The sequence below is a fragment of the Neolamprologus multifasciatus genome, chromosome 23 (assembly GCF_963576455.1).
Source record: "Neolamprologus multifasciatus chromosome 23, fNeoMul1.2, whole genome shotgun sequence".
NCBI classification, from domain to species: domain Eukaryota; kingdom Metazoa; phylum Chordata; class Actinopteri; order Cichliformes; family Cichlidae; genus Neolamprologus; species Neolamprologus multifasciatus.
In genome coordinates this window covers 5,967,775-5,991,486 of record NC_140460.1, presented here as the reverse complement: position 1 = coordinate 5,991,486, position 23,712 = coordinate 5,967,775, and the positions used below count along the sequence as shown (strand labels likewise).

The following is a 23,712-nucleotide window of genomic DNA, read 5'->3' as shown; positions in this document are numbered from 1 at the left end:
CCATTCTTGGCTCCACATTAATATATTGAACTCGGGCAAATTCCAGTCAGAATCACGGCTGTTTAATTACTAAATAGGTGCAGCAGAGTTCACTATGTATGGAGCCTGAATATTAGCTGGTCTGATAGTTAAATATTAAAGACGTTCTGCTCCGCTCTTCATTTTTGATGAACTATAATACTGCAACATAATATACCATTTAACTGGCTCTGCCTCACAAGAATCATACCACACATGTTGATGTAGTTTTTTGATCTGCTTAGGTCTTTTATCTTGTACCAATTTTCTGATCCTACCAGTAGCACGTGCTTTTTAAGTATCAGCTGTGGATGGACTCTTCAGTATGCTAATCACTGACATCAGAGTAGGCAAACCATATAAGATCTGGTAGCAATATTTTTTTTAAGTCTACTTTTATTCTACTTCTGTCATGGTCCGGGTGAGTACGGGGTTTTTCCACTCCGCTGGGCTCCACCTTCAGGCAGAGACTCCAATCAGCTTCCACACCTGGTCCCAATCAAGTCACCAGCATATAAGACCAGCATTCACAACAGACCTCTGCCAGATCTTCTGCTAACTCACGTTAGTGCTAGGCCGCAAGCCCTTGTGAGAGCCCTTAACTACTGCTTTTCTCCTCACCGTGTTTTCTTTGTCATAGGACCCACCCGGCAGTCGCACTTCCCAAGCTAAACTACTCACATCTCCGCCTGGACGCTGGTTCTGTCATCTGGTTGCTTCCTTTCCATCATTGGACTACACCTGCCTGCCTCCCTGCCAAGTCCCTCACTCCAAGTATATTCTGGATCCTCTCTGGACACTCCTCACCCGGAACCCCTTGGACACCCCCTCCTCGCATGACACTTTAACCTGCAACACGTAAGCCCTAACCACCATAGTCCAATCCTTCAGCTGTGATTCACTAGACTGCCCCTTTTTCCATTCCCAGGATCCATCCATGAAATCTAGCACCTAGTCATAGCACTCAGAGTTTAATGTTCATAGTTTGGCCTCATAGTTCTCAGTTCATAGCTTCCACAGTTCATAGCATTCTCCGTTCACAGCATTCATAGTTTCCTGCTTTGTAAGTTAACTAGGCACTGTAAATAAAGCACTGTGTTCACGCCCGTTTTGCCTCCCTCTGTGTCTGCATTTGAGTCCACACCCACAGCCTGGCCCTCTCGGCCCTAACAACTTCTTTACTATTCTATTCTATATTATTGACATTAAGCTCCATTGTGCAGTAAATTGTAAGGATGTGCCAACATATTGTCAAAACATTCATAAAGGAAGATATCCACTTTGTTGACACCAACTGAAAAATAAGATTACAATTGAACCTACAAATACTACCTTAACCGCCCAGCCCCTCATCTATACAGTCTCAAAGCTGACACTTCACTTATCTAGGTCCCCCATAATATAAGTGTGAAGTGGATCAGGTGAATAGCTAATGAGATATGCAAAGTAAATAAAGACAGAAAAACATACAGAGATTCCTTGATTTATTAATGCTATTAGAAAGTCTTCCAACCGAAGCTGACTAATCGCAACTGAAAGTCAGTATGATCTCTCCTGCTGTGTGGTAATATCAGCAGGAAAGATTCAGCCAGATCTCAGCATGTCAGAGATGTGCCCTGTTCCCCACCATGCCTGTCACAGATACTGTAGATAAGACAGACAGCTAGATGGTTACAGACAGACGGACAAAAATACAGAGACATCCCGAAAGAAAGATACAGAGCCAAGCTGTCGCATTTTCCTTTCACTTCCAAAGACCTCGGTCCAACCTCAGCCTTTCATGGATGATGACTTGCTCAATCCATCTGTCGTTCCATCTTAATCTCACCTTCTACCTTTTTCTGTCCATCTATATTTGGATAAAATTAGCTGACAGTCTACGTCTGCCACCATCTGTACCCGTGGCTCAAAGAAGTCCTTTTTTTCTGTGTGTTTTTCTCGCAAATTTGATCTTGCTTCATTTATTTGCTTTTCTCAAATTGTCGCAACACTCTTTCCTCTCCATGCTGCATTATTAAGGAGGCACATTAATCACTCGGGCTGCCTGTCACTCCATCGCCACACACTTCTGTTGTCCCCGCAGCACACGTGCGCACACATTCACGCACACATTAATGCCGGTTTCGCAGGGGGAGTTAGTCCCATCAGTGTCTGTGTATAAGTCCCTTAGAGTGAAAAATGAGGCTACCCTTCGAGTGACAAAGGGCTGTTTTCCTTCCAGGAGGATATTACCAAGGTTTTAGCAAGCAACCTGTCACGCTGTGTCATACATAAATGGCTTTAGCACTTCACATTTTCTGCACAAAAGGGGACTGTTCTGTGTTCGCACCTGTCTCGAAGCATGTGTTATCCTTGGGTGGGTTTCTTTTGTTGCTGGCGAGCTACAGCATGAAACACCTAAATAAAAACAATGGCTGAGTGGGTGGCTATATTCCAGTTTATAAAACCTGTATGAGGCAAAACAGCAAGACCTTACGGCTCTTCAGACAAAAAAAAAAGAATGAAAGAAAAAAGGAATATACTGTGTGCTGGAAGAGAATAAGTTGTACAGCTGACGATTGAGATGACTCATTGATAACGCCTCAATTACCATCCAAATTGAGAGAGGAAGTAAAAGGGGCAGGTAGCTGAAATAAAAGCGAAAGGAAGTGAGGTAAACAAAGTGTGAAAAGGCACAGAGAAACAAAAACAGTACTGAGAAAGCCAAGGCTTATTTCAGCCCAACTCAAATGCCAAGCCTGAGTGGATGAGAGGGGAACTTGAATCTTAAGCAGCCATAAATTTCCCCTGATGCTTTGCTATGCCTGCACTCTCTGTATATGCTTGGAAGGGAACAGAAGCTCATAGACCAGGGTGAGGGAATATGGCAAGACTCCCAAAACGCAAAAGTTGCCATGAGATTAAGAAACCACCATATGGGCTTAGACACACAGGTTAACTCAGAGACAGGTTTATTCCATCTCTCACACACACACATGCACGTATGCATCCCAACAGTGCGAATACAGGCAATAACATTTTCCTTAGAACCTGAGAGTCTGAAGAAGGCACTGTTTATGAGGGAGGAGAACTGATCTGCATTAAAATGAAGCCTGGAATATTATGAACACTGAATAAGTAATGTTTAAAATACCTATGGGAATGTGGATATACCTGTGTGCTAAGAGTGTGAACGAAGTGTGGATGACATGAACAGATGCTTGCTCGCACGCACTCGGATGCAGACGTGCACTTGATATAAACTCATTAGTGCATACACCTGCGCATACATCTCAACTCAGGACACACTCGAATGCTTTTTGTAGATAATTTGTGCCTCTTTTTTTTTTTTAAACAAAGAGTTTCACGCTTTTGTTTTTCTTATTGTTCGCTTTTCTTTTGATACTGCAAGTGAGGCATTTTATTTTACAAAGAACTCTGTAATTGTTATATTTAAAGGTCCCACACGAACGCAGATTATTTTTTAATAGGCTCTGTAGGACATGAATGAGGAGCTCCTCGTACTCACATGAAAAGGTGCAGTTAATCAGGAGTTGGGACAAGAGGGACAAGAGGGATAAAAGCCATGAAGGAAGAGGGAATAAAAAGCTAAGGATGAGACTGCGCTTCCTCCACCATTGTGTGCCTCAGAGCTGAAAAGTGCTGTCAATTACTGTGTTTTATTGCACAAAACTGCGTGCGCACACTTATCCAAACCCAGGTGTTTTTATCAAGTCCATTTGTCTGTCTGAATGTTTGCATTTAGATGGTTTTCTGCTGCGATTCCTCAAATTTTCAATAAACACCTGATGGTCTGAGTGGCAAAGGACAGGTTTAAAAAAAAGAGAAAGAGCTTCTATGCTATAGAAAGCAGGGCTGACACTGCTGAGCACCCTGATGGTGCCGAGTGGGAATAGGCTTCAGGGCTGCCCACAACCATACAGAAAGCCATTACTTACAGCTGAAAGCCACCCTGGTCTCCCTCATTCATACAGCGCACCCACACACAAGCCACCACAACCTGAGCTCCTGTTAAAGAGTCAGCTGGAAGTGGAATATCTCCCATTACTTTCTCTGAAACATATTACCTTGCTCTCTGTGGCCAGAAAAGGCGAGCTCATCCTACATGTGAATAAAAAAGGGCAAGAGCGAACGATAGAAAGAGAAAGGTAACGAACAGAGGGAGGGAGGAACAGAGTGAGAGATTCTCCTGAAAAATGAGGTGACAGAAAGCTTTTTATGTGCGGGAAGGGTGGCCAGGCAATTTTCAAATGTCTGCGGCTTCTCATTGGTCGGCCTGCAAAGCCACTTTATATGGTGGCAAATGTTAAACTTGTTCTGGTGACATCAAGGTCCCCTTGGCTGCCTACTTGTCTTCGCCTGGAATAGTAAATGTAGCTTGAGGCAGGGTACAAGAAAGAAATAGTTTCAACACCTTGAACACGAGAGGCAAAGTTGCATCAGCCGTCAGGGCTTGTTTAGACTATCTATCTATCTATCTATATAAACCATCATCCTCTCAATATAGCTACTAAACACAGGCTCAAACATATTTTGTATACCACTGTACATGGCGGTGCTGAAAGGATGTTATCAGTTTATTACAGCAGGTCTTGGAGAAGGACATGCTTCTCTGGGAAAGCTGCCAAGATTGTTCCTCTCTTTACCTCTTTCACTCTCTTATTCTCTCTTTTCGACATTGTTTCTTCTCTGTCATCTGACTCCAGCTCGTACGTCTTTGTGTTTCCTCTCTCAATTTGTCCCTTTTTTTGGTCTGTTGTCAGGATCCAGGGACGAATGGGATACAGTAAATCCAGGATGTTGACTGCAGGTTGTAAAGACTCCTCAGTTAATCAATGTCAGCGGAGCAGCGGCACTAAATCATGCTGAGGCAAAGGCCAAGGAGCTGGTCAGTAAACCGGCACTATCAACTGTGCACCAGATTCTCCCATTAGAATAAATAGAGCAGCGGTCTACAGACCGGCGCGATCATACAGTATGTACAGTAGCATGAGTTGACTCGAGTTTTGCTTTTCAACCACCACACCACAGGCATGATGGGTTACAGAAAAGGGTGGCTGGTGTATTCTCCTCTATTTTTAGTATTGTGACTGCAAAAGTATGCAATGCATGTGAAGAGTTGTGGAGCAAAATTAGCTGTACTGAGAAAAAATTAGATCATTTTAGATGTGATTTTCTCATCTGATCAATATTCATATCAATACTTTAATGAACTAAACCCAGTACTGCCATCACAGTTGTTTCAGTTGTCTATGATGGATGAGTTTGAATACTCCATCCTTCCTCCCTTGGTGATACACATGCTCCTTCTCCTTCCTCCATTCCTCCACCTCCCTCATCATGCAATGCAGCCACACAGAGAGAGCAGACTAATTAACAGAGGGATGAGAGCTGCCTGTCGTTTAGGGACTTATCTAATTGTCCCTTGTATTTTCAAAAGGAAGCTGAGAAGCCATTCTGGGAGGGTTGACCAAAATAAGTATTTTTATAGAAACACCCCAGTATGACACAAAATCGGTGTACGTGTGTGTACGCGAGATCCATATAATCCACTTTTATATTTTTCATTAAACCATATCACAATGAACACACTGAGAAGACTATGCATAGGTGGTCTCTGTCTCTCTCTCTCTCTCTCTCTCTCTCACACACACACACACACACACACACACACACACACACACACGCCCTGTGGCAGGGGTAAATTTCTGCTTTGATGTGCAATTAAATCAGTCTACATCTCATCACGATCGCTGCAACTGCCAGACACAGACATCCATCTGAAACACACATACACAAACTTAACCGTCAAGTCACCAGGATGCAGATGGACAGATGGTGTGTTTGTATCATGTTCACAGGGGTTGGATGTTTGTGTGTATGGCTCAGCTAACACTGCAGCCCCCTGAGCAGGAACTGGACTGGACTGTGACCTTTGGTGTCACAGTTTCTGGCTGACTGACGGTCAAACCATAGAAGTTATAAGAGAGAGAGAGAGAGAGAGACATCACTGAAGGAACTGAATCTATGGGATAACAGCAATAGCAGTTATTATAATTAGGTTTTTTAGGATAAGCTAGTCAGACTTTTTCAAGAGCTTTTTCTTTTTTTTAAGATCCTACACGAGCAAATATAAATGTTTTTTTTTAATTCACAATAATATTTTGTAGTAAGTTAAAGATCATCTCTCATTTAAATAATTGAAAGTTGCTCTGCTATTAGAAAGAAGGTACACGTAATTAACTGAAAACGAGCTGCTGTGCGCCCCCTTTTAGACAGGTTTATATAACAAAACAGTGTAAGTAACAATAATGTGTCCCATGTCTTGTTACTTTCGTCTCTTCGCTTTGTGTTCCTTCTGTTCCAGAGTCTGTCATGTTTCCATGTCTCTGTCTAGTCTGCGTCTTTGTGAATGCCTTGTGCTTCCTGTTTTACTTTGACAGTCTGTGTCCTATGTTAGTGTATTCTGCTTTGTTTCCTTTGTCTCGTTATGTCAGATTAGCCCCAGCTGTGCTTTCCTCCTGCTTTCCATTCCCTCGTTACTCACTGGTATATTTTAGCCCTGTGTTTTTCTCTGTCCATTGTCATGTTGTACTCTCGCTATGCTGTATTTTCCCCCTCCGTGTTCTTAGTTAATTCACAGTTCTCAGTTCCTGGTTTATTTCCTAGTGTTTGAGTTTCTTGATTCTAGTTCCTCGTTTAGTTTTGTACTTGACGTGAAGTTTTTCCAGCAATAAAGTTGCCGTTTTGAGTTTATTCCTTCGTCTTGAGTCTTGCGTTTGGGTCCGCATCCTGCCTGCCACACATCGTCACCTTGACATTGGCGTACAGTGGGCTCTGAGCTGGATATCTATAGCTTTAGCCATTTCTCCTCTTTAAGCCTTTTAAAATGTGATTTAAGTGTCTGATTAGGTTTCTTGTTAGGAATGTTTTCATGGCTACCTTTGTGTCTTTGCCCACAGTGAAAAGCTTCCACACTAATAACCTTTTACCACATAGCTGTGATTGCATATGCAACCATTTGCTTGGTTTGCACATGGACAAAACGTATGATGCAGACTTGCCAGTCATGGTTAAAAACACTGAAAATTGGCCAATTCTGGTCCCCGCACAGTTGAAGAGTTCAGCTCTACTTTTAGAGCGTGAGCGTTAGCATCATTCTTTGCTAATCCAGAAGATAACATTATTTGGTCTGACAGTGTAGCAGATATACGAGGGCTTTGTAAAATATTAAAATATAAATATTCTTCTTCCTGAGTTGGACACTGAGTGTTTGTGACAGAAAATTTGAATTTAAGCCATACCTTTGATGTTATGGCATCACTAGAGGAAGTCGGGCATTGAGAAAGTATGCCACATGAGAAATGGCAAACAGAAAATATCATGGCAGGACTGACGACAAGCTGACACTATTAAAACACTACATTCAGGCAAAAACAAGGACGTGAAGCTAATGAGCTGCAAAAAAACATAAAAAAGATTGTGTGTTTAAGAATACACCCACCATTTGTGAATCATTAATAAGTAATGTCTGTGACTGCTGAATGAAACAGCATACCGATGATCCAATTTAATCTTTTTGTGGTGCTTCTTAAAATAAAATGCAATAAAGTCGGTTTTGTTCATCATTAGTTTTAAGAGTTTGCAGTAAAATCCGCACTAAAAATACATCCACATTCTACAACTCTGTTCTAAAAGCTATAGCCCCTAGAAGAAAATTCTTAATTGTTTTAGACAAATAATAAATGAGAGCAGTGAGATGTGACTGAAAATGTTCAGGACTAGAAACGTGAAGTTGTGTTAATCTCAGTCTAAAATTGAAGTGCGACTGAAAGAAACAGGGCTGATTAAACAAGTCCGAAGTCTTATAGGCAACTGAAATATAGAAGCGTGACAATGAGATTGCTGATAAGATTCTGACAATGAATCAGCTCTGACAAATTGTACCAGATAGCGGATATATAGGAAATAACATGGAAAGAAACTGGGGGAAGAAATGGAGGTTTAAAAAAAAACCTGAGAGACCAAGACAAGATGAAAAGTACAGTGAATAAATTGAGCAGAAATTGGAATTGGAGCATACTCGGGCCATGAAGGGAACCTGATTTTGACAGGGTAGACAGAGAGTGTTAGAAAAGAAACAGCATGAAGGAGAAAGACACTGAGCTGTGATAACTGTGTGAGGCGGAAGAATCGAAGTGTGAGAATAGAAAGGGGGAAAAAAAAAATCAAATACTCGAAGCACTAAGAAAGGAAATTCTGTGTGGGGGGTGGGGTGTAAAATGCAAGGTGAAAAGAAAGTAGGCACATAATAGTGGGAGTAGCTTCACCGCGCTTAAATGCATTAAAAAGTCACATGCAGAAGTGTTAATGAGTTGTAAAAATGTACAGATGTTTCCAGTCTTTCTTTAAGCGTGGCGAAGGAGTAAAATTGTTGTTAACGTGTAAACAAGCAAGGTGAGGAAGGTGTGAGGCACTGGTGGGAGTGAAGCCATGGGAGATGAAGAGAAGAATGGAACGTTTGGGCATCTCTGTAAAAAAAGTAGATAACAGGAACGACTGAGGATGGAAAAGAGTGATAGAGAGCAAGAGGCGATGGTGCAGTCTGGCTTATTTCAGGCTTTATTGCAAAGTGCCACAGTGCGGTCTCAGTCCAAGCACGAGTTCTCGGTTTGAGATGGAGATGGACCAGGATCCCCTAGGTATATCGATTCTCAGGCACACTCATTTGGGAGAATCAAAATTGATGAGACCTGCCTAAGGCAGAGGTTTATTTACCTATTTATCTGGTGTCTGCTCTAGCCCTGCTCCTGGCTGTCTTGGAATAAAGTGGCTACCTGCTGGGGCTACCAGCAGCCCTCCACGTCCAGGCATGACAACCAATTTCAGAACATGTGAGTGGAAGTGAAAGAGCGGGACACTGAGCATGCAGCAGAACACAGATTTAACCCATGAGCTGCATAAAGCAGAACCAGGCAGGCAACACAAATTGACATTTCTCAGAGGTGTGCGGTTCAATTTAAGGTTCGCTCGATTGTTAGCTTTAGGCTATTTGTTGTTAGGCTCACTTATCCTACATACAGACAAGTCGATTTTAACATGAGCAACATGTCACTCCCTGCTGCAAAGTTGATACTCCTTAAATTACACCCTGTCGTCATTTAAGTTCTTCCTCAACAATGAAGATATCTGGAGACTTCCTGTCCATTTGACTCCATCTTTTCTCTTGTGTACCTTTTTTTTCTCAAGAAGTAGTTCTAAATTTATACTACAAAGATCTCCAAAGCCTTAATTTTGTTAGCTTGTTACTTAATCTGTGGGGCTGCTGGTGCTATTCCTCAGTCTTTGTGTAAAAAAAGACAGTGTCTTAATTAGTGACCTTTAGAGGTGTTAGTAGATAGATATTGGATGTTGTTAAACAGAGCCCATGCTACTGTTTCACCCCAATTACAGAGGCTAAGCTAATCCAAGCTAACCAGCTCCAGGCAGACAAACTATTGCTTGAAGCCTTTTGCATTTATTTGGTAATTTGAAAAGCAAAAAGAAACACAGTCACCATTTCAAAGTAAACAAGCGTTTAAAAGCCTCGTATATAAAGCTCTGTGAGGTTCTTCATATCTCACAAGCAGACAGTGTTTCCCTTGTCCCTGTTTCTCTCCCAGCCCTCCAATTTCTCCCCTCCCCTCGTCGCCGCCCCAATCTTGTAAGCTACACAGACTGCCTGATAATTGGATTTCATCAGACAGTTCAAACGAAGGCATAAAATAATTAGCAGCAAAGACCAGAATTAATCAACAGGCGCGGCGATCATCTTTCTGGTCAGGCAGGTCTCTCTGGGAGGGCGACAGGAAAACATATGATATCATTCTAACGCAGTTTGGGGCATACCGTGCACCTGTACAGGCACGTAGCTCTGATGTGACAGATTGTCGCTAGCCATTCTCATGCTCGGGTGAGTCAATCTGTACGAATATGTCTGTGACTGTGCATGTGCGTTGGTCTTCAGCCATATGCATTGAATTTCTGTTTGCTTTCTGGTCTGGAGAGAAGCCTTTTGAATGTGAAGTCGCAGCAGAGCATCAATACAACCCCTTCCCCCATCCCTTGAGAAAGGAACAAAGAGGCCAGACTACATCAGGACAGCCTTTGATCAGTTCAGTTCTATCACGTTTTTGTCAGTAATTGACAGACTTTGGATCCCGAAAGCTTCCCGTGCAACCTGCAAAAATTTAAGCGTGGAAATACTTTATGCCCTCCAATATATAAGTGGCATTGCATTTCTCTTACACTACAGGTGGTTGTTTCAGTTATATCCTCGAGGCCGTTACTAATATGTAATTTTTTTAAAAGTGTAACATGCTGTCATTTGTGTTGCTTTTTCATTTTGCATGCAACACATGAAGAGTTTCGGGCTAGGTAAAAGGCTGTGCTGCAGCACTAAACACTCCTTTGCCAATTTCCCAAGAGGCCTTATCACCTGAGTTAGTGTAATGAAACTGATTAGTACCTGCAGCCTAACACTTGACCAGGGAAAATTAGAGCCAGCCATGAAGTGCTTATTCATCTCCGCTGAATACACCTTCAGAAAAAAGTCAAGAAAAAAAAAAAAAAACTAAGGCACTCCAGCCTGAATCTAAAGTAATAAAGCGATTTGGCTCCGACTGCTTCTTTATTGGAGACAAATTAACCTGCTTTACAGGAGAGAACACTGTTAGCAACCTGTAAATTTGATCAAATTTATTATATTTTTCCCTGTACATGAGAAGAAGTGGAGTAGGGGGGCTTTAGAGGTTTTACTCTGTGAGCTGACTAAATGAGAGCATCACAGAAGCAAAGCAATTCCATCAGAAAGATGCTTCTTGCTTATGAGTCAACAACGCCTGTGTTCTCCCCAGTAATATTCATTCCAAGCACACAGGCCCCAAACGAGAAATGCACAGCCTCTGATTTTTTTAAAATTTATTACAATACCAGCCAAACAAATAGAGAATAAACCAAGCTGTACTAATTTTCCATTACAGTCACTCATTTTTGTTCAGTTTTCTGACAAGCTGCCACTTTTGTTGAATTGTAACCTGTTCTTGTAATCTTTTTGATAAAAGCTTAATGGTTCTTATTGTTGTCCCACAGCTTTGGTGCTGGAATGGAGACCTATTAGCCTGTCATTTATCAAGCCCTCGGTGTCATGTGTAATGGCTAAGTGTTTTGAACCAACTAGCACATGGCAGCATGAATCTTTCTGAAGGCTGGTGATTATTAATGACAGTGGCAGCGCAGAGCAGCCACCTTCAATCACACTGCAGGTAAATCCCAGCTCCTCGACAAAGAGGATGGCAGGGAAGAACCCTTTAATTCCTTTTTTCCCAGGTATTAATCAGCCCCGTTTCTAATTTCTCACCTCACCGACGTTCCCGTGGGATACACTAAATAAGAGATGAGACGCAACGTACACAAACATGTAAGCGCATGCGCGTGCACGCAACATCGAACAGATGATAAATGAGGACGCAAAAGCTCATTTGAATATCAGAGAAAAAGAGTGCTGGTGTGGCAAACGTAACCTCCTCCAGCCTGTGCTGTAATTACTCAGCACTGGAACCCAAGAAGAAACACTGGATTTACAGAGCAGGCGCTGCCGAAGACAATGAAAGCAGGTGAAGGAGCTCTAGGAGCATTTTGAAAGCGAGGGAGGAATAAGAAAGCGATGAAGAAAGGTCAAGACAACTTGGGAAGTAGAGGAAAAGACTGTAAGAGTGAGAAATGATTTAAAAGTTGAGGTAAAAAGTTAGCAGAAACGTTTTTTTTCTTCACCTGGCTAGCTTTGCTTGGAACATCTGTTGCACGAAAACCTACTTGTACAGAACAGGCAGGGATGGAAAGCCTTTTCTGGATGACACCCCACTCACTGGGTGCTTAATTCCCATTGCTCTTTCTCTATCTGTACTTCTTTACCCAAATGCTTTACGCAACAACTCAAAAAATAGTCTGAATTTGTGAGAAATTATTGCTTTTGTTTCTTACAATCTAATGAGAACATCCATACCACTTTGGTCTCCATTGTAAAAATGAGCTTAAGCCACAAAGTGTGGTTATCTTATTGAAACGTTTCCGTTTAGACAGTGTTGGGAAGGTTACTTTTAAAATGTATTCCATTACAGATTACAGAATACATGCCCCAAAATGTATTTACTTATTACACTATATTACTCAATGAGAGTAAGACATTCTGAATACTTTGGATTACTTAATATATTATCATGCTGTTTACAACTACATGAATGTACTATTGCTGTGATTTATTACTGTTACTGAAGGTCCGCGGCTCTGAACCGTAGTAAAGGGACCTCTGGCTAATACGGCGGGTTCATGTTGGGCTTGTAGCCGAAAACTAGCTTTACTTTGTTGTCTGGGTCAACTTTGCTAGCGAGAGACAGAGAGAGGCGTTGAAAGACTGCTCCAACAGAACTTATTGTTTTTGGAGGAAAACACGAACACGGTGTACAGTCGAGTCTTAATAGCTTACTTACAACTGGGCTCGTCAGGCACTCTTCTTGGCTGCAGTGGTTATTATTATATTTACATGCTTCCAGCTCCCGTTTTTGCTGGATGACAGCTCATACTTTTCCTTTTTCTCCCTCCCTCGCTCACAGACACATAACGGGTATGGCAGTCCATTCTCCCTGCAGCACGGACTACACTGCCTATGATGCTACATTCTTTAGAGCTATACCTGTAGCATTCTGCCTATTAGCTTAGCACAACAACAACAAAAAGGCCTCTCTCACCCAGGAAACACGCAGAGAGAGAGCGCCACCCTGTAACCATGGCAACCGTAACGCTACCGCCTGGAACAACAGAACGTAGCTGTCAAACAAAACCCAAACAGTCCTGACCCGTGACAATATGAAACAGGAAAGTACCGCCGTGTAATCCATTTATTTCAACAAAGTAACTGTATTCTAAATACCACCTTTTTAAACGGTAACTGTAACAGAATACAGTTACTCATATTTTGTATTTTAAATACGTAACGGCGGTACATGTATTCCGTTACTCCCCAACACTGCGTTTAGATGTGCTTACAACAAAACAAAACTTAATTTGAGTTTAGTGGATTTCATGTGAGATTTTCAGTCTTTGCAACCTTTTGTTTTTGTACCGTTTAACCCACAATGACCTAGTTAAAATTACAGGGAATGTTATGTGGCCTCTATTGTGGCTTTATGTAACATGGCCAGTTTCTATACTGGAAATTTTTATAACTATTTGAGAAGCAGATTTTACAGAGTTTAAGTTTTTTTTTTTTTTTTACTTGAGGAGCTGAATTTAAATCAAGATTCCAATCAGGAAAGTCTCATTTTATAATTGCGCTTTTTCAGAAGCCTAACATTATATGTATTTTTTGTGCTATTTTTAAAAGTCTTTCTGCAGATTAACAGCTATGCCATCTTTTTTTTTTCCAACTTTTTGCCATTTGTTCTCTTTGCCTAGATTTTCTTTTGTACACATTTCTGCCTCTCCTCTAACTTTTTTTCTTTCTCTTTTGCCTTCCAATTTTCTGCTCTGTTCCTTCCTCTCCGTGGGATCACTGATGAGTGTCTTGGCAGAAGCAGAACCAGTGAAGGTGTCACTCCAGGGGCCTGTCAGATTTTACCTCAGTGGCCACAGACCCACACACACACACACACACACACACTCACACACACACGCACACATACAGTAACCACCTATGAACTGCCACTGAATTTTAAACTGCAGCCAAAATGAGCTACATAACAAATCAATACAGTTTTCTTCTAGTAATATCACTCAATTTACGAGAATAGGTAATTTGCATTCATTTTTAGCTTATATACTTCCCTTTATTTTTAAAACGATACAGTCACCAGCTTTCTCTTGTCCCTCCATCCCACTGTTCCAGTTCCCCCTATCATTTCTCTTTGTGACTCTCTCAGAGACCCTGCAGGTGTCAGCTATCGGTTCCAGCTCAACACTTAATGACTAAATTGGAGCAATTAATTACCCTGATCGGTGATGTTAACCTCCACCTCTTCCACCTGGACTCTTGGCAGTGCAAACAAAGTACCTGATTCATACTGTAGCCTTGATATTCATCCTCAGCAGTGATTATCAAAGCACTGTATTTCCAGACTGAATGAGAAATGCTTTGACTCGAGCACGTAGCAAGAGAGTATTGAATTCACTGACATAAAGACTAAAAAACAATATATCATTGCATGACTTCACCAAACTGGATCAACCTTGAATTTTGCAGGCTACAATAACTACTCCTCTCCTCTTTGCCTGACCTCTCTCCTGGCTCATTTCCTTTCATCTCTCATGCACCTGCAGCACTTTGTCAGGCTGCTTTGGATAATTACACATCTCATCACGACCACACACAGCCACAGGCTCTCAGCTGTCCTCCTGCATTACCACTGTAGTGGGACTTCATAGGCATGATCTGCAATTGCGAGGTGGAGTCATGCATCAAATAATAGTTCCCTCTACACCAACTGAGGCAAATTACGGACATGGTTGGTTATTACCTTCAGGATAAACAACCCACATTTCATATTTCACAAGCAATGATGGGTAAATATTGGGATAAGATTTGTGAATGTGTGTTTGTCAATGCGGCCAGCTCTTTCACTCTCTCTGGGCTCGTACCTGGTAACTCGCTGTCATCCATGAAGCCCTGATGGATGCTGTCCTGTCAGTGCAGCCAACTGTTCAAGCAGCGGATGCCTCTCATCCCCCCGACCGCCGCCCATTACCTGTCTTCCTCAGGATACAGCACTGGCAGCTTAGGGACACATTTGATTTTAATAGCTGCTCCACATCTTCAATTATTCTATAATTATTCTCTAACATGATTTTTTTTCAATAACTGAAAATTAAAAGTATGTATTTTCCATTCGCCTGTATTGATGTGTATTGCCCAGTTTTTGGATTCTCAGCTATAGAGGTGTCTGCCTTGCCTTGATTATAATGAAACTAAGGCTACGTTCACACTGCAGGCGAAAGCGCATCAAATCCGATTTTTTTGACCCTATGCGACCCATAACCGATCATGGTATGACAGTGTGAACGGCACAAATCCGATCTGGGTCACTTTTGTATGTGGTACTGAATCCGATACATATCCAATGTTTCAGAAAGCGACTGCTGTTTGAACGGTCATGTCACATTAAATCCGTCTTTTACGTCACTGACACATGACAGACGCCAATTATCAGCGCCGGAGAAGCGCCCGATAAGACATCGCGAACGCTTCCTGGCCATCCGGTGAAACTGCTGGGAAGACAACGTTGGAGAAACGTGAACATTTTATTTGTACTGCATAATCTGCAGATTCTGACAGAAATCTGCAGCTATCCTTTGAAGCACCGCTCCTCTAAAACAGCTGTTACGTTCTTAGTCTAGGCGAGTATTGAACGCAACAAGACGTTGGCCCACTCGCACACCACCCAAGCAAGAACACCAACAACAATATCTTTTTAAAGTGCTAAGCAGCCATTTATTTTCTTCAGCAGTGAGCAGTGCCAAAAATAACAAACAAAACTCCCTAATGGTCCCTACGCTTTCCTACACAAAATGAAAACCAAACAAAAGACAATTCACTTACCTAACCTTCTAAATGAAAAACAGGAGAAAACTTGCAAATCACTGGGCACAGACACTCTACACAGCAACGAATCAAACACACATGCTCTTTGTTGGATGGTGGAGGTTACACAGCAATAAGGATAATTATTAGGTTATCTACATTATTATGTAAATAACAAAATAACTTAAAGCAAAAATTGGGAAACGTGAAGTCCGAAGTCTTTATATTAAGACCTGCAGTGTGAACGTAGCCTAAGTCCCCTTGCTTTGTGTTGCTCAAGTTCCCAAAAATTAAAAGCTCAGCAACACTGTCTTCCGTCTTTGTGCAAAAGTTTAGCATTGCCACGCTTGTGTTAGCATGAGCTTCTTTTCACACTTTATAGTTTTCACACTAATAGTTCATAAAGCTAACATAACAATATTTGTGGATTTTTTTTCTTTTTTTGAGGAACACAAAACATGACTTTTGGTGCACTGACATTGCTGCCAGTTAGCTCTACTACATATCAGAGGGAGCACCAACATTTAAAAAGACGATATCTCCAATGCTGTACATCTCATGCTAAAACAATCTAAATGTAAATCTGGCACTACCACTCAGAGAGAAAACATTTATATTTGATTGTGGGGTGAACTCAGCAGTTCCTCAAAATCTCGTTCCAAATAACCATTTCTACATTTTCCCATTTTCCTCCTTTTTTCTTTTTCTTTTTTTACTTCTCCGTTGATGGTTTTGACCCACCGCCTGGTGAATGATAGCAGGTGTATGAAAAGTGGTGAAAAGATGAACTCAAGGGGGAGTTAAAGTTACAAAGAAACAAAGCTACTGCATTCTTCTGCCTTTGGTGGGAGTAATATGGCCGTGATAGCAGTTCAAGTTCAGCGACATCTCCTTCACACACAATTACTTGAGGAGAAAGTGTCACGACATATCATAACAGCTGACTGAGAGAAAGCCAAAGTGTTGCAATGTTGAGAGGCACAAGTGGAAGGAAGAGAAGAAAGTGTGATGCCAATAGGCTTGTGCAACAAATGAAAAGGAAGACTATAACATCTTCAGAATTTCACTCACAAGGTTTATGTATCTTATACTACATGTGCCCCATAAATACTGTAAATGCTCAAATAGTGGCTAGGTCTTTATGCAACCTATTTGCAGAAAGAGATCCAAGTCTTTATTTGGTACAGGTTTATATGAGAGACAGCATTTCATTTCTAATTTCACACGATTCCCAGTTGTTGGCTTCTTGATAAATTGAGTATTTTGCACATTTGAACAGCACTAATCCCATCAGAGTAGTGTCAGAACAGAAATCCTGTTTCATAGGTGGATGAATTTCTCTCAAAAAGAGTGACTCTGGGAAGCAGGTGGATGTTGTAACCGTGAAATAAGCACAGTAGAAATGTAAATTATGCACGAATTGCATCATATGAGCCATTATTGTTGGATACGTGTAATTTCATGCTGCTCTTTCAGGGTGTTTCCTACTAACCTGTATTTGTCAGGAGACAGAAATAAAAACGTATTCCGTCTCAATCCGAAGAGTTAAAAAAACTAAGTATATGTGGGATTTGCTCTTTGCCCATTATTTTGTTGCTGACCACTTATAGCTAGTGGGCATTCCAGGCTACAGTTGCCTGGGTAATCCTCTAATGTATTTACCACCTGCTCATGTCAATCATCAGTATCCTTGGGTTGAATCATATTTAGTTTAATCATTATAAACAGATTAAACATATGGCTACACTAGATATGTGGAGACACCTGAAGCTTTCCAGTTTCCACATGCAGTCCAAGTTCTTTTGGCCACCCAAGTTTAAGCCGCTGTGGTTGTAAGAGCTAAAAAATGATTATTTAGCATTTCAAATTCCTCATGCAATTCAATTCAATTCAATTTCTTTATTGTCCCACAAGGGGAAATTAGTTTAGCAGCAGGAGGATAAAAATAAACAGAACAATACTATAAAATAATAATAACAATAATAATGATAGAAAGTTCAAGGACAATTATTTGCCATTAAGGAGACAAGACGCAGTAGGGATAAGAGACCTGGAGTCTTTTAGTCCTCCTCGGAGGTACTCTAAAACGGCGGCCGGAAGGCAACAACTCAAACTCACGGTGAAGTGGATGGTTCACACAATTAATAATAGAATGAGCCTTTCTAAGCACATTTCTATTGTAAATGGCCAAAAGTCCATCACCAGTTTCATGCTTCATTTGTTTGGACAGAACTTGAAGTCCTAAATGAAATTTAGAAGCTTGTAGCAATTAGAGGTGAAATAACATTCAGTTAAGTAACTTAGTACAACTTTGAGACACGTCATTGAAGAAGCTACCAGTGAGCATTATTTAAGATATGAAGTGGTGGTAAATACATCAGAAGATTACATACATAACTGAGCCTGGACTCTCCAACCATCCCACATGTGTCATCAGTGGGTTTCCAGAATGTGTTTACCTGTACCTGGAAACAAAATATGAGGTGCAACCTTCTTTCAGTCTAATTGATTGTATCCTAATCAGTATTCTCATCTAACCTGCAAGCAGCCGCCTCAGGTGTATTTTCCAAAACACCACACTAGTCCTTTAACTATACTAAGCACGTTAAGTGAATTTGTAGTGATGCCCTGGACTCAGGAGTTATTTCTTTTGATGTTTCTCTTACTTAGTAAAACTGGTAGAGCAATATTTTTTTTCATCTTTTAAATATAATATTTATATGGAAAAGACTGTCCAGATACGGACTGGACATTTTCTACCTCAAACATATGTTTCACCTTATTCATTCTGACAGCTACAAGATGAATCTCTATAACCTGACAAAAGAAAAAGTCAAAGAGGCGGGATGTGCCATGCTGTCGGGCAATGAAAATACTACTTGTCTGAATTATAGACAGTGGTAAAAGATTGTGAAAACTCGTGGAAAGATGCGATATATGTTGCGACAATAATATTTATAGAGAAATAAGGTCTGAAAGAATGAAAAATATTTAGATTTTGGGAAAAGCGTCTTTTGAAGTTAAGAAACTATTTTTACTACATCATTTTCTTGTGTAATTTCATTCATTTACAGTGTATAAGAGGTAAATAACACAAGTGTCTTTCTTTATAACATTTTGTTTTGCATCTTGACAAATAACTCCCATATGGAACAGGAACAGCAACAAGACATTTCCATGTTGAGGCTGTGAGATAATTATGCACGGTACTTACGTAGGTACTGTATAATTAATGACAGTGAACATAAAAGTAGGCACTCCAGCAAAATGAGTCATAGTGGAAGCTGGCTGCAAAACCGAGGTTTGAGATCAAGGAAGGAAGATTTACATGTTACACAGTGGCCACAAAAAGCACTGAGGAAAGAGAAGTCCTAAATGAGACACAAGAGAAAATTCAAAGCTAATCAAAGGTGACGGTGATCTGTATGAGGGGAATTTAAAGCTTCGTGGAGGGTGTGTGACGCACTCTTGTTCCTGTGGCGTACCTTTGCTCTAAAGAAGAAGGCATGGCAAAGCTAATTTATCTCATCAAACAATGTTTACTGAAAGAGGAAAAACAAACACTTGGCGCTAATTCAAAGCACATTTCCATGCAGAGGCTGGGGGAAGTGATGGGGGGTCTGAGTAGGAGCTATGTTAAGTAAATGATCATGGGAGGATTTACTTGAAAGAATCAGAAGAGGGAGGGCAAATACAGAGCTGTCTATAAATGGATGAGTGGAGGATCGGTGTGGTAGAGAGAAGTAAAAGAATACAAAACATTTGCCTACTGAGAAAGATGTGCAGGCAGAAGGCACTGGCGTAATAAAGAGATTTAGTGTATTCCTTGAGACAGATTCGTGAGCTGGATACACTGGGCTTCGACCAGTCTGACCCATTAACAGAAAAGATATCCTCTAAACATGTTTGTCATTTTGTATATCACATTTCTTTTCCTTTTCAGTGTTCTGGGAGCTTTGAATCTGACTTCTGAAGCCAGAGACCGATGCTGCATGCCAGCTAACTGCAGTACATGAGCAAAAGAAAGCAAAAAGCACAGTTTAGACAGACATCTTACAGTTGAAATGATTACAGCAGAGGAACATAATTAGAGTTTGGCATCTAGGTGCCAAGCGTGTCGCTGCAAATATGTTACATATTAAATTGGGGAATGATGAGTAATTATTCACGTGGAGCCTGACTGGATGTTGAGGTGGTAGAGGAGCTGAAACAGCAGCCAACAATGGATGGTAGCAGCACTGGCATGTCAAAGGGAAATTTGCAGCTTTAAATTTGGTATGTTTTGTGTACATAAGGAGACTTAGACATGCTACCTTTGTCTGGGGTTGCTCAAGTTCTCTGCTTGAACTAGTTCACAGGGTTTTTTACGTGAATTACAGATTCACATTATCTATAACAATCTGTAATAACTGTAATAATATAATACATAATATAATAAATGTTTTGGTCTGTAAGACATTCATCAGACATCAAGGTAACTATCTCGAATCCTATCCTGAATTTTTTTCCTTTTTCTTTTAAAACTAAACACGGTTCATGTGCTTTAACGGGCGATCGCGGCTCAAGAGTTGGGAGTTCGTCTTGTAATCGGAAGGTTGCCGGTTCGAGCCCCGGCTCGGACAGTCTCGGTCGTTGTGTCCTTGGGCAAACCACTTCACCCGTTGCCTACTGGTGGTGGTCAGAGGGCCCGGTGGCGCCAGTGTCCGGCAGCCTCGCCTCTGTCAGTGCGCCCGAGGATGGCTGTGGCTACAATGTAGCTTGCCATCACCAGTGTGTGAATGTGTGTGAATGTGTGTGAATAGGTGGATGACTGGTTGTGTAAAGCGCTTTTGGGTCCTTAGGGACTAGTAAAGCGCCATATAAATATAGGCCATTTACCATTCACATTAAACTTCTTCCTAAACAAATACACCCTGTACTTTGCCATGGCTTTGCTTGTATGACTGTCAGAGCTTGCTATCATGCATTTCCCAGTCATATAAAAACAACAAAAAGCACACCCATCCATCCATTCGCTTCCGCTTATCCTTTTCAGGGTCGCGGGGGGTGCTGGAGCCTATCCCAGCTGTCATAGGGCGAGAGGCAGGGTACACCCTGGACAGGTCGCCAGTCTGTCGCAGGGCCAACACACAGGGACAGACAACCATTCGGGCTCACATTCACACCTAATGGCAATTTGGATTTTCCAATTAACCTATCCCCACAAGCTGCATGTCTTTGGACGGTGGGAGGAAGCCAGAGTACCCGGAGGGAACCCACGCAAACACGGGGAGAACATGCAAACTCCACACAGAAAGACCCCGGCCTGATGTTGGAATTGAACTCAGGACCTTCTTGCTGTGCGGCAACAGTGCTAACCACCGTGCCACCGTGCTGCCCCAAAAAGCACATACTTTTCTAAAATACTAGCAGCTCTGCAAGGCTGTTCATCAGCTGTGTTTTGAGTGTAACGTTGACACATTCACAAAAATGGTAATACTAGACTGCTCATGTTTGTGGGTATAATTTTTTCACCAGTAAAAGCATTTCCTAAATGGGACAGAATGAACAAACTGCCGCTGATGCCTGCTCTTGACGCCTGGTGAGAAATGTGAATACTTCAGATATCGAAGAAGCTTTTCATTTCCTTTCTTTTAACTGAAGTCTCCAATAGAAGCTCTTTTGACCTTGAAAACTTCACTTTATTGTGGGAAGGGACTACAAACTTGTGAGAGGGGTAGGGGATTAATCATTCTGATAAATTTGAGAGGATTGAGAATTCTACTGTATTTCTGGTAGTTTTCAGTAGCTACAAAATCTACAGCCTGCAACCTTCAACAAATGGAACAAAAGAGGTTGGACACAAAGAGGTTTCATGAACTTAATGCTCACCCAGATGGATTACTAACGTCAAGAAATATTCACTTTGCTGTGGGATAGGTAAAGCAAAGAAATTTATGTACAGTAAATACCTAGTCGCCTTTGGGAAATGGCTGGCAGTAACCTATATGATTTGTGTTTAATGGGCTAACACATTCAGAACTACTTGTCCTTTAATATCAACAGTGTTCACTTTCCCTGGTGAAATCACCCTCAATGACCTTCCAAAAGGTACTGATGTGCCAAAGAAAAGCAAACACCTCATTTATCTGGCAGCCAAATGCAAAGAGCAGATGTCACTGGGGGCCTGAGGAGGTGGCAGTTGGATCCACGGTAGTGACAAGATGAGCAGCCCGAGCTCCTGGCTTTAGGAAAAGGCAAAGCTGCTCGGACAAACACTGGTGTTGGACAGCACACAGGCAAGCAGTTTAAAACAGAGCTCGGCCAAAGCTTAAGGTCAGCCAGGTCAGGGGGAACATAAAACCCAGAATGAACTGGAGCAAGACCTTTTAAAAAAAACATAATTTAAAATTTAAAAAAAACCTGCAGCCAAGACATAATCTTGAGAATTCATTTACAGAGCTAATTTCAGTCTGCATTATGAAAAAGTGCTATTAATCCTGAGTGACTTCGTCAGCGGCAGCGGTAGCGGCAGCGTGGTCCAGGGAGATACAGCAGCCAATTAAGGGTGTTTGTAGTAATAGACAAGAAATGACAAATGCTGTGATTGCTTTGAGGTGTGATGATGGGCTGTTAAAGATGTTGGCCTTCCTGAGATCTTGATTGAGAATAAACACCCCAATCAGGAAGCGTGATTGCAGGATTGGCCTCTTAAACGTGCTAAAGTTAAAATGTGACCTTGATTCAGCGAGATGCAAAAAAAAAAAGCGGGAGGAGAAAGAAAGAATCAATGATTTCCTTGTGAGATGTAATATGTTTGCAGTAGTGGTACTAAACACAACACACATTATGCATAATCAGTTAGACACATTCTTTACAATATCCAATAGCTCTCCATCTATGTGAAAAGGATTATGGGAAATCAGCAGCTGGTTATAACAACTATTGTTCATAAATTGTGCATTGATAGTTAATAAAATATAAGTTTATATAAGACTTCTTTCATTTGTAAACAATCAAATGATAATTAATTATAAATAGCAAGCATGAGTCAATCTATGTTTATGTCATAAGCAAATCAGTAAACATTATTAATTATAATTTCATTATGTGTCAACAGTTTAAAAAAAGCCTTACTATTTATTTAATTTACAATGCCTGTAATAAGGTGTTAGCAATGTAGAGACTACAAAGACTGGGAATGATACCAGAAATACCAGCTGATACTCGTACAAGTAGAATTACACATTACTCAATAACCAATTCTTTTACCAGAATGAAATATAAAGAATCATATTATTCCATGTTCTTTAAACCACTTCAAGGTCACTTTAAATCTCAGTTGTAAATTGTAAAGCTAGACTGTGATTGATCCTTTTTAGTTTAAGTGCATATTGACTCCCCTTACCTTAGTCTTAAAGAGTATATTTATTTCTTACTCTTCCTATATTTATTGTTGTTTTTTGCACTGAATGGAACCAGAGCCTTGTAGTTTCGTCTCTTTATATACTGTACTGTATACAGTGTTGGGAAGGTTACTAAATAAGCTGTAAAACAAATTATCATTTATATTTCTGTTATATGTCATCTAATGCTGTTTGTACATGTTGACCACAGTGCTGGCATACACTGAGGATGTGCTGTCTGGCAAGGTGACAGCAGACAACAGCGTGGGCCGTTTCCTGATGGATCTGGCAAACGAAGTACCCGCTATCTCACCTGAAGACTTTGACAACATGCTCAATTCCAACATCAATGACCTGTTGATGGCAGTGTTGGGAAGGTTACTTTTAAAATGTATTCCATTACAGAATACAGAATACATGCCCCAAAATGTATTCTGTAACGTATTCCGTTGAATACTTTGGATTACGTAATATATTATCATGCTGTTTACAACTACGTGAATGTACTATTGCTGTGATTTATTACTGTTACTGAAGGTCCGCGACTCTGTAGTAAAGGGACCTCTGGCTAATACGTCGGGTCCCATATCGGGCTCGTAGCCGAAAACTAGCTTTACTTTGTTGTCTGGGTCAACTTTGCTAGCGAGAGACAGAGAGAGGCGTTGAAAGGCTGCTCCAACGGAACTTATTGTTTCAGAG

General features: G+C 41.1%; 1 protein-coding gene across 3 annotated transcripts in view; it reads right to left on the bottom strand.

Annotated features, from left to right (window-relative positions):
• Nucleotides 1-23,712, bottom strand: part of ncanb (neurocan b) — a 202,129-nt gene that overhangs the window by 164,755 nt on the left and 13,662 nt on the right. Inside the window, exon 1 of one of the 3 annotated variants that reach the window (XM_085152481.1) lies at nucleotides 2,541-12,148. The exons of the other annotated variants lie outside the window; for them this stretch is intronic. Coding sequence (XP_085008607.1) covers nucleotides 2,541-2,611 — 71 coding nt within the window. The 5' untranslated portion in view covers nucleotides 2,612-12,148. Of the gene's footprint in view, nucleotides 1-2,540; nucleotides 12,149-23,712 lie in introns of those variants that run through there. 3 annotated transcript variants of the gene reach the window in all.